Here is an 11,325-nt window from a genome sequence, read left to right on the forward strand (position 1 = left end):
ATTTTAAATGTACCCGTGGGTCATTCCAACCAGTGTGAGAAGCTTATTGATTAATGGACAAAAACAAGATTAATTGCCAAGGATAATCATAATCTTACTGGAAGAGTCACTCTGCCATGGACTGGTCTCAGCCTGTTTCTCCACAACCAGGGGGGAAATCCTCCTTCAACCTTCCATCAGGCACATGTCTTGGTACATGCAGCAGTCCAACAGGTGTGAAGAGTTACTCTCCCCATTTCCTTCCAGTCACATTTCCTATTTGTGGGTGGCTGGTAAACATGATCTTAATATTCTAATCGAAGATCCCCAATTGGCTTTATTTAAATGTCTTTGTTTCACTGAAGCCTTCAGAGCTTCAGACCAGATTCTTCTTTGTGGATATGAAAGGTGTCACTTAATTGGGGGTGTTGATTGTAGCTGTGTTGGTCTAAGACGGTGGTCTCCAACCTTTTTAAGTATCAGGTCACTTCTTGAATTAAACTGCAACCCAGGATCTACCGTGCCACCCCCTTCCCCTCCTCTCCGCCCCACCCAGTAGGTCAGTCTGTGGGGAAGGGGTGGGGGGGTGGGCAGATTGAGGCCCCCATGGTGGGGTAGGGAGTGGGGCAGGGGTGAGTGGGGCCCCAGCCCGGGCCAGGTGGTGGCCTCTGCACACTGGGAGAGACCTACACTGGATCTGCGTGCTAGGATTGTGCCCCGGACCCCTGCACACTTGGATCAGGCCCCGAGGCCCTGTGCCTCCCCCTCCCAACTCCAAACATTGGAATAAGGTCCTGTGTACCAGGATTGGGCCCTCACGTTTGCTGCCCTGGCTGGGTGGTGGGACAATTTTCCAGGTGTGGGGGAGAGCTCCCACCGCTGCACTCACCCCAGTGGAGGCCTGGGGGTATGTGCCCCCCGATCTGTGTGGGGCAGAGGCGGCTTCCGCTCAGACAAACTAAAATAGTTGGAAAAATTCTTCTTTGCAAGCTTTCAGGTACATACACCCTTCTTCAAGATTGGGAAATGCGTACTTTTAGCAGAAGGATATTTCCTTAATTTCTTTCTTTTTACACTACTTTCTTTCTCACAGTTTATCTAAACGTTGTAACACTGATCCATTCAATAGTTCATGCATTTGCTATCGCAGCTTGCTGTATCCGATTCCAGACAGATTTCAGCACTATGATATTTGCTTCCCTTGACATGCAAGCACAGGCTTCTGTTATGCAAAATCAGCCTTACACTGTGGGCTGGCTGTTTGCTCTGAGTCAGATAGAGGCCCACACGGGTCACAACTGCTTCAGTTCTCTGATAGCCACATATGTCACGAATGTCAGTTCTGTGCCAACAGTTCACACCCATGGAGTGGAGAGAGATTAGCAGGAATCAAGGAGATGACACTGAGCCCTGAAGTCATTGGACTCCGTAAGTGTTGCCTGAACAGAAATGCCACTGTCTGTCATGGGCAGTTGGTTTTAAAGCTGGGGGGGAGCAGGAATCTGACATCATGGCAGGGAAGAGCTACGTGTTCCTCTGAACCTTCAGGATATTTGAAGAATCTCTGGAATGATTTATCCTGGAATCTACTCTGAATTAAATCTACCATGTGTTCTCACATGCCACATGTGTCTTTCCTCCTCCCAAACCTGCTCGCCAAAATTAGACGGGTGTCCTAAGCAGCAAAGCTGATTTTCCTTCAGTGGAATAGAAGCATGGAGACCCTGTGCTCTAATGGTTGCTAAAATGACTGTCACGGTTCTTTAGCTTGGCAAGCTGTAGGGACAGAGGCTGATGGTAACAGTCTTCCAGCCACTGAAGCAGCAATGCTTGACCTCCGGCCTGCGGATGGATGGAAGGATGGTTTGAATAGGAGGATACGTGGGCAGATCCACTGGGGACAGTGGTATAGTTTCATCCCTCTTTGATCCATGCTCTACCCAGACTTTTCAATGAAATGACTTAACATGAAGTATTAGAGGCACTGTGAAGACACTCCAGAAGGATGAAGTTTGTTTTGTAACTCTGAATAATACATACATTTAAGTCTAATGACTACGGGATGAATGACATAGTATCGTTGGACTATTTTCTGCTGATGTTGTGTTTTAAACTTACTATCTAATCTAGCAAATCAGTGCACATTTAAATAAAGTTATAGCTGTTACTACTGTGATCCTCAAGTGAATGATGTAGCTCGGGGCATGGGCGCATCTAGGGTCTAGAAAATGGGTGTGTGGATGGTCTGGTGCTTTATTACATAGAACACAACATGCATTTGTCTTCAATTACAGGGAAATTAGAAGCTTTACTAATATGTTAGGGGCCCAGCGCTATATCATTCAATTAAAAGATGAAAGAAAAAACAATACAACTGGAATGTGCACTAGATGACACACAACCAGAACGATAATTTGGTAGATTATATTTAGCATTTAAAAAGAAAGACAGCAAACTGGACAAAAGTCCAAAGAGGCCGTGTCATTCATCTGGTAGCGGTTATAGTTAAATGTATGTGTCTTATGCAGATTCCTAAAACAATATAGCCTCCTTGAGCGCCTTGACAGTGACTCCAGGACTTCACTGTCAGTCATTTCTACACCGAATCTTTGAACTGTTTTGACTGTTTTGTACCCAGTTTGTTGTGTTTCTTTTTAAACTTTATACATACTCTAGCAAATTATGGCTATCGTTATATATAATCTAGTGCATCATGCAGTCAGTGTTTGTTTTTGTTTGATCTTACACTGAATACTATAGCGCTGCCTACCTAGCATAGTAGTAAAGTGTCTAGTTTCCCTTTAACTAAAGAAAAATGTGTGTAGTGTTGTATGTAATAATGTGCCACACCTTCTACACTTGTCTAAATTGTAGATCCACCCAGGCACGCCACATTTTTCTCCAGTTAAAGAAACACTAAGAGCTTTACTAATATGCTAGGCCAGTGCTATAGTATTCAGCTGAAGATCAAAGCAGAGACGAAACAAAAATCATCATGCCTTTACACAAATCTATGGGGTGCCCATGTTTTGAATTCTGCATGCAATTCTGGTCCCCGCATCTCCAAAACGATGTAGTGGAGATAGAAAAGGTCCAGAGAAGGGCAAACAAAATGATCAGGGGCCTGGAGCCATTGCTATACCCAGGGGAGATTAAAAAGGCTAGGACTCTTCTACCTGGAATGGAGAAAGCTGAAAGGGGAGAGGCCAGAGGACATGCATACAATCATAAAGGGTGTGGACCAAGTGAACAGGGAGCTCTTGTTCACTGAGTCCCCAAATACTAGGATTAGGGGGCATGTAGCTGTAATAGTTAAATATACATCTCTTATTTAGATTCTAAAACAAAATCTAGCTACCTTGAGCATTTGGATAGTGCCTCCAATACTTCACAGTCAGTCTTTTCTAAACCTGAGTTCATATGACCACCCCTGAGTCAAGGTTTTTAGCTAGAGCTACAAACAGACTGGAGGGTTGTGAAACAGAAGAGAGATGTTGCCAGGGATGGCTGACAGCAACACAGCAGAAGAAAGGATGGTTTGAAAAGTAGAACATCAAGGCTATTAAAAAGGAGAGAGGGTTGTTCACACCTATGGAGTGGAAAGAGATTACCAGGAATCGTGAAGATGAGAACGAGCCACAAAGTTAATGGACTCCTCAGTGCTGCCTGGATAGAAAAGCCACTGCCTCTCCCAGGCAGTTGCCTCCCCCACCCCCTGATCTGCCTCCAGTTTCCCCTCACCCTTGGGGTCTGCCCTGAGGCAGGTATGACTGGAGTCCTTCTCCACTAGGATTATCTGCATTCCTTGGGCAAAGCCCGGACGGCCCAGGTCCAGAAGGATGCCCGGATTGGAGAGGCTGAAGCCAAGAGAGATGCTGGCATCCGGGTGAGTGCAGGGTCCTGATGTTGCGGGGCAAGGGGGCAGATCTGGGGGCCTAGGGACCCCCAGAGCTGGCTCTGACCCCCTCCCTTCCTCACCCCACCCTGTAGGAAGCCAAGGCAAAGCAACAGAAGCTCTCAGCCCAGTACTTGAATGAGATCGAGATGGCAAAGGCGCAGCGGGACTATGAGCTGAAGAAGGCTGCCTACGACATTGAGGTCAACACCCGCAAGGCCGAGTCGGACTTGGCCTACCAGCTCCAGGTGAGCTGGACACTGGGGTTGGGACCCTCTGGGACACCACAGCCTTGGGCTGATGGAACTCCCTGAACACCATAGTTGATAGAGGCCACCTGGTTGCTGTGGTAACCGCCAGCCATTGCGGGGTGACCTGTGACCGAGCCAGGTTGCCATAGTAACCATATGCCATAGGTCTCGAGACCCTGCTGAGTTGTCATGGTAACCATCAGCCATTGTTGGTCTTCAGATCCTACCAGGTTGGTATGGTAACCACCAGCCATTGGTCTTGAGACCCCACCAAGTTGCCCTGGTAAGGGCCTGGCATTGGGCTTATCCTGTGGCCCTGCTTATTTGCCATGGTAACTATCAGCCATTGCCCTTGACTGGTTACCCCTCTGCCTCATGACCTCCTCCACGTTGACCTGGACCAGTGAGATCTGGCTAGAGGTTGCTAGGTGACCCCTTCGACTTTGGATGACCTGTTACTCCCCCCCTCCCCCAAACGTTGACCAATGAGATGCAGTTATGGACACCTTTTGGTTTGCTAGGTTATACCAGCCATTGATTCCTGCCTACAATGTATTGCTCAGCAGCCCCCCTCTGACCCCTAGACAGGTCCTAGTGGTGTCAACCAGGGCCTTCTCCTTGGCATCATGACTTGTTGGCTAGGTTAGCCCTTCACCTACTTGTATTATGTCAGCTGTTGACCTTTGACCACCCCCCCCTTCCCCAAAGCTATCCCACATAGACCTGATAATTTCAGCACTTGGCTCATGGTGACTGGCTAGCATCCATTGCAAGAGGGGTTGTGGGCCCCTCTGTTAGCCTCCCACGTTTGACTTCTGACCTACCTCCATGGGTATGAGCCCATTGACTCACAAGCTACCATTGACGTTTGTGGGATTCCAACCTGGAGTCCCCATTGAAGGTCCTCCTAACCCTTGACCTCTGACCACCACCTCCTCCCCCCCCCCCCCCCCCCACCCCCAAAGGTGGCCAAGACAAAGCAGAAGATTGAGGAGCAGAAAATGCAGGTGCTGGTGGTGGAACGAGCCCAGCAGATAAATCTGCAGGAACAGGAGATAATTCGCAGGGAACGGGAGTTGGAGGCCACCATCAAGAAGCCGGCTGAGGCTGAACGCTACCGCCTGGAAAAGCTGGCTGAGGCTGAGAGGTATGGACACCCCCACATCTCCCCTCTGACCCCTGAAGGTATCAGTGTGGGTCTTCTTGACATTTTGGCTGGGTTGACCTTTCACCTATGTCTCTAAGGTCAACCGTTGACCTCTGACCCCTCCCCTCCCTTGGCTGACATGACATCTCCCATGGCTGATGTGACTCCTCCCTTCATCTTGCACCCCCACCCAGGTCCCAGCTCATCATGCAGGCTGAGGCAGAGGCAGAATCCGTGAGGGTGAGTGTGTGTCCATTCCCCAATCCCAGGTGGGGAGAGTGGGAAACATGGGGAACAAGACCCAGGCATCTGGGTGGGGCAGCACGGGTGTGGAGTTAATGAGGGAGAAGAAGGACTGGGAGGAAAACCCAGGCATCCGGGTAGGAGGTGTGGAGTCATTTGGGGGGGCGGGGCAGGGGGGAGAAGGAGACTGAGAACCCAGGCGTCCAGGTGGCAGCACAGGGCACAGAGAGGGGTGGGATGGAGGTAAGAACCCAGGCGTCCAGGCGGGGGCGTGGACAGTATGGAGTTGGACCTGGGGCGTCTAAGAGGGCAACCCAGGCACAGGAAGAGAGGCTGGGCTGGGGGAGGAAGCCAGGTGTCCAGGAGGGTGGCACCGCCTTAAGAGTAGAACAGAGTCCACAAGGGGGAGAGGGGTCCAGGGGCAGGCAGGCAGGGAGTAGGGAAGGGAACCCAGGCATTTCAGGTAGTGGGTGGGGATTCCAGGGAGTTAAACTGGGCCACTCAGCAGGGAGCCAGGGAAGGGCAACCCAGGCATCCAGGTGGTGAGGGGGGAGCCAGGGTGGGGAACCTGGGACCTGACCCTGCCCCCTGCCACCCGCAGGTGAAGGGGGAGGCGAGGGCGTTTGCCATCGAGGCCAAGGCGCGGGCGGACGCTGAACAGGTGGCCAAGAAGGCTGAGGCCTTTCGGCAGTACAGCGATGCCGCCATGGCCGACATGCTGCTGCAACGCCTGCCCGAGGTAGGCCCTGGCCCAGTATCCGTAGGCCACACCCCATCCACTGGCCACATGCCCAGTGTGGGTGGTGCCCATATCTAGGCCACACCTACAGCCTGGCCATATCCCTTTGTGCTGCACAGCCATTGTGCAGGCCACACCCCCACACTGGCCACGCTCCCAGGTCATTGGCCACGCTCCCAGGTCATTGGCCATGCCCCCCACATAGGTCATGCCCCCACAGCACCGCAGCTACGCATAGGCCCCACCCCCTCTCAGGACCCCAGCAAACAGGCCATGCCCTCAACTCATGCCTTACGCTCTGTGCTCAGGCCACACCTAAACATGTACCTAGCTCTCCAGCCTTCAGGCCACGCTCCCTTGCCCCTAGGACACAGGCCACACCCTCAACACATAGGCTCAACCCCCATATAAGTGCCACTCCTATCTAGGCCCCAACCCCCGCCTACAGGCCCCACTCCCCGCCTGCAGGCCCCACTCTGCCTAGGCCCCTTCCCCATCATACAGACTGCACCTCATACATGTCCTACCCCCTGCCTCAGCCCCACCCCATTCATACCCCAGCCCTTTGCCTAGTCCTGCCCCTAGCCTGCAGGCTCTGCCCCCAGCACTCAAGCCCTGCCCCAACACATCTGTGTAAGTCCCACCCCCCAGCCTGTAGGCAGCAAAGCATGCCTCACTGCCCTGTATACGCCCTACCCTCAACTTACTGGCTGTACCCCTACACATCCCACCCCCAGGATCCAGACCCCCTCTCCAGGCCCTGCCCCCATACACTCCCCACCCACCGCCCATGCAAACCCAGCCCTACATGGGCCCCACTCCATCCATGTCGCACCCTTCTGCATAGTCCCCACTCCTGCCTAGGCCCTGCTCCCAGCAAGTAGGCCACGTCTCCATATATACGCCATCCTTCTGCATAGGGCCCGCCCCCACTACATAGGCTACACCCCCAGCCACATGCCGCACCTCTGTGCCTAGGCCCCACCCCCAGCACACAAGCTTCACCCTCCTTAATGGCTTTCTCCCCAACAGGTGGCGGAGGAGATCAGCCGCCCGCTGTCCTCGGTGCAGCGGGTGACACTGGTGTCCAGTGGGGACGGGGCTGTGGGCGCCGCCAAGCTGACAGGGGAGGTGCTGGGCATCCTGGACAAGCTACCTGACACGGTGGAGAAGCTTACAGGCATCAGCATCTCTCAGGTGCCCGGAGACCTGGGTTCTGGTTGGGGGGCTGGCACAAGGAGTGCTGGGAGCCTGGATGCCTGATTTTGGGGGTGGGGAGGGGAGTAGGGCAAACTGGAGCCTGGATGCCTGTCTTCTCTGGGAGGGGAGTGAGGGCTGGGGAGTTGGTGCAGGTGGGGCTGGGTTCCCTGGCGCAGGGGGTGAGGATGGGGGTTAGAGAAAGAGGGGCTAGGAGCCCAGAGGCCTGGGTTCGCTGGGAGTTGCATGGGTGGCTGGTGGGTTAGAGAAGGGGAGGGGGAGTTGGGAGCCTGGACACCTGGGTTCCTCTTACATGTCTGCCCCTCTCACTGCCTCACACCATCCTTCCCTCTCTCTCTCCTCCAGATAAGCCAGAAGAAGCCAGGCCGCATGTCCTGAGCTCCCGGCACTACTCGCCCCTCCTTGCCTCGCATGGGACCCCCTGCTCCACCAGCTCTGGGTGGGGCCGAGCTACCCCCTGCCCCCACTTGCACTTCTGTCCCTCCGTGCCAAGTCCGCGTGGTTTATAGACCCCCCTCCCCAGTGCCACTTGGAGGACAGCAGGGGTCCCCCCATCTTCCCTGCTGCCCTCCCCTCCCTCCCACTGCCATAGCCCATCTACCTGCCTCAGCCCCATCTCCTACAGTGCCTTGTCCAGCCCCCGCACAGGTGCAGCTGCCTGTATGTGCCCCGCTGGTGCCACCCGGTCTGTGCCAGACATAATTAAACCCTGCCAGGGTACATGGAGCTGGGCCTGGCTAGTGTCATGTGTGAGGCCTGGGGGACAGGGGTGACTCCCTGGTGTCCTGGGGGTTGGGAGGCGGGTGCAGCTGCAGTCTGGCAGCCCCTGGTGCCCCCCTGGTGCAAGCAAGGGGGTAGCATTGGGGAGAGTGGCCTAGTGCCCCCAGGGCCCGGCCTTCCCCACCGCCCCCAGGGCCATGGGAGGGGGTTACAGCCCCCAACACTCCGGGAGGGGGGGGTCTCATTCCTCTCTGCACCTTCACCCCCCCTGCCCCACTGGTACCCCTCGCTCTCGCTCTCGCCCCGCCCCCAGGTCCCCTGACCTTTGACCCCCGCCAGGGTCCCGGGCTTGGAGGCCGGAGCCACAGAACCCGGAAGTAGCTGCACAGAGAGGCGCCGCGGGACCGTAAAGAGGCGGGCGGCGTCGGGCTAGAGTGTCTCCCGGGTTGCGGCCCTGGGCACGACATGGTGGAGCTCGAGAGTAACCACCGGGGGACGGGCTGGAGCGGACACTCCGCGTCCTCCACGTGGGCGTGGACCATGGACTGTGGGGCAGGGAGCGGCGGGCCAGAAGGGACGCTCATGGTCCTCCACAACATGGCGGGCGATTCGAAGGACAGAGGGGAGGAACAGAGAACGCTCTAATGCTGTGGCTAGTGTGTCCGCTGTCGGTCCTCCTCAACATGGCGGCCTCACCCTTCTATCGCGAATGAGCATAGAGATGCCCACGTTGAACAGCCGGGACACTGAGGGGGGGAGGAGCGTCCGCCGTCACCCCCCCCCCCCCCCGCCACAAAATGGCCGCCGCCCACCCATCGGGTGCGGGGCTAGAGTGTACAACCGACCCCGCAGAACGTGGCTCCTTCCTCATGATTTCCGCTGTTCACTAATGAAAATGACGTCACCCCGGGGCCATTCGTAGCCACCGGCCTCTGGGAAGCGCCAGGCCCTTGTCCCGGCCCGGCCTGACCCCAGTTGAGCTGTGCCAGGCGCCATGGCAATGCAGGCCAGGGTTGCCAGGCAACGGGCAGGTTACTAGGGGCAGCCCTGGGTACCAAAAGGGGTACCTCGGTGTTGCCAGGCAACGCGCTGGTTACTACAGGGGGGCCTGGCTACCAGGAAGGGGCGTCTGAGTTACCAGACAACAGGCTGGTTATTTGGGGCTGCCATGGTACCATAAAGGGGCATCTGATGTTGCCAGGCAACAGGCTAACCAGTATGGGGGGCTCTGAGTACCAGGCAGGGGCATCCCAGTGTTGTCAGGCACCTTGCTGACCGGGGCCTGTCCCTGCTCCCCAAGCATCCAGGCCTCAGGCCAGGGCTGCTTCCAAGCCTCCAGTGTGCCCCCAGGCCTTGGGGAGAGATGGGAGAAGAGGATGCCAGCGTCTGGAGGGGAGCAGGACCTGCCTGGGGTGGGACAGCCATGACACTGTTTTTGCAAGCTCGCAGCTTGGCACTCAACTCCAGTGCCAAATCCCAGCCTGAACTGGGCACGCCAGGTTGTAGTCATGAGGGAGAGGCTGGGAGCCGGGTTCTCTGCCCCAGCTGGGAAGGGGCGCAGCAAACACATTGCAGCAGGGATGCCCGGCTCCCCCTCCCGCTCTGGGAGAGGAGGAGGTCTGGCAGGGCAGTGGGGTAAAGGTGGCTGGGAGGGGAGGTCAGGGCAGTGGGGTAAGGGGCTGGGAGGTGGCAGGGTGGTGGGGTAAGCAGGGCTGGGAGTGGGGTCTGGCAGGGCACTGGGGTGAGGGGGAGCTGGGAGGTGGCAGGGTAGTGGGGTAAAGGAGGCTGGGAGGCCGGACACCTGGGTCCTTTGCGGGTGGGGGATGCAGCCGGTGGCACCCAGCACCCCTGGGTTCCTTGGTGAAAGGGCAGCGGGCACCCGCCCATCCCTCTCTGCCTCCGACTCTAGCAGGGCTCCGGCCAGGCCCCAGGGGTGGGACTGCTTGGAACTCAGCTGGGTGAGACTCAGGGCTGCGTCCGGCGAACCCAGGCGTCCGCCCCCCCCCATCCCATGCTCTCACCCCCAGCCCCCACTCCGTCCCGGAGACCCCAGGCGTCCGGGGCAAGCGGGACCTGCCTGGGGCTGGACCCTGGGGACAATGTGTCGCCAGCAGGGCGGTGATGAACGATCTAGGAATGAGCCGGCCCCGCCCCCTCCCCGGGAGCCCAGGCCGGCCGCCAGCTCTTCCCCGCCCAGCCGCACCCTGCACCAGCTCTGCGACACTGCCAGCCCCAATCAGCGGGCAGTGGGGGCGGGGCCAATCCCGGGCGCCTGGGTTCCCTCTCCCTTCCCAGGCCCTGCCTCTGCTCCCTTCCCCAGGCGCTTCCTTCCTTCCCGCTGCTTCTGTCCCCGACGGGAGGCTGGGCTGGGAACCCGGGGTAGGGGCCCGGACCCCTGGTTCTCGGGGCGGGGAAGGGGCCTAGAACCTTGGTTCTCTGTGGGGGCGGGGTAGGGACCCGGACTGCTGGGTTCCCTCCCCAGCCTGGGAAAACCTCGGGGGTTCAGTATTGCCAGAAGCACCCCACCCACCCCTCCAGAACAAAAGGTGACTACACCTCCCAGCAGCCTTTGCACGGACCCCACCCTGCCCTGTTGGCTCCCCACTGCCGCCCGCCATCACGTGTGCGATCCCCTTCTGGCCAATCAGCCCCCGCCCGGCTGATCCCAGCCGACCAATCAGGGGCCTGGCCGCCGGCCAGGCTATAAAAGCTTTGTCTATATCAGCCCCCGCCTTTTACCAGCCCTTTAGAACGTTGGACGTCGCCGCGTTCGGAAGAAGGAAACTTGGGCTCCGCAGCGTTCTACCCTTAAAGGGGCGCGTCGCACCGTCAAAAAGGGGCAAAAAGGTCCTGCAAGATGAGGGAAATCGTGCACATCCAAGCCGGCCAATGCGGTAACCAGATCGGCGCCAAGGTGAGGCGGGGTCCGGTTTGCTCGGACCTCTGCAGATCCTCCGGGGATAGGGGGGATCGCGCCTCGTAGGGACCGGATGGTGCCTCTAGGGGGGTGATTTGGCGCTTTTTAAATTGAACAAATTCCTTTAACTCGCCCGGGAGATCGGGGGTGGGAAACCCGTTTAAAACGAGAGAGGGGGCGGGGGGGGGTGTCTGGGGGTCCGGGTCCCCCTTTCCC

At 57.0% G+C, this 11,325-nt stretch overlaps 2 protein-coding genes across 2 annotated transcripts in view; both read left to right on the forward strand.

The window, feature by feature from the left end:
- FLOT1 (flotillin 1) overlaps nucleotides 1-8,198 on the forward strand; it is a 14,068-nt gene extending 5,870 nt beyond the window's left edge. Inside the window, 7 exon segments of the mRNA XM_006038096.3 lie at nucleotides 3,770-3,865; nucleotides 3,970-4,122; nucleotides 5,091-5,272; nucleotides 5,467-5,512; nucleotides 6,117-6,254; nucleotides 7,287-7,451; nucleotides 7,818-8,198. Of these exon segments, the coding sequence (XP_006038158.1) occupies nucleotides 3,770-3,865; nucleotides 3,970-4,122; nucleotides 5,091-5,272; nucleotides 5,467-5,512; nucleotides 6,117-6,254; nucleotides 7,287-7,451; nucleotides 7,818-7,850 (813 nt within the window). The 3' untranslated portion in view covers nucleotides 7,851-8,198.
- A 2,719-nt stretch (nucleotides 8,199-10,917) lies between these two features.
- TUBB (tubulin beta class I) overlaps nucleotides 10,918-11,325 on the forward strand; it is an 11,440-nt gene continuing 11,032 nt past the window's right edge. The window contains exon 1 of the mRNA XM_006038097.3: nucleotides 10,918-11,106. Within this exon, the coding sequence (XP_006038159.1) occupies nucleotides 11,050-11,106 (57 nt within the window). The 5' untranslated portion in view covers nucleotides 10,918-11,049. The remainder of the gene's footprint in view (nucleotides 11,107-11,325) is intronic.

This window comes from Alligator sinensis, unplaced genomic scaffold (assembly GCF_000455745.1).
Source record: "Alligator sinensis unplaced genomic scaffold, ASM45574v1 scaffold1426_1, whole genome shotgun sequence".
In the NCBI taxonomy this organism is placed as follows: Eukaryota; Metazoa; Chordata; order Crocodylia; family Alligatoridae; genus Alligator; species Alligator sinensis.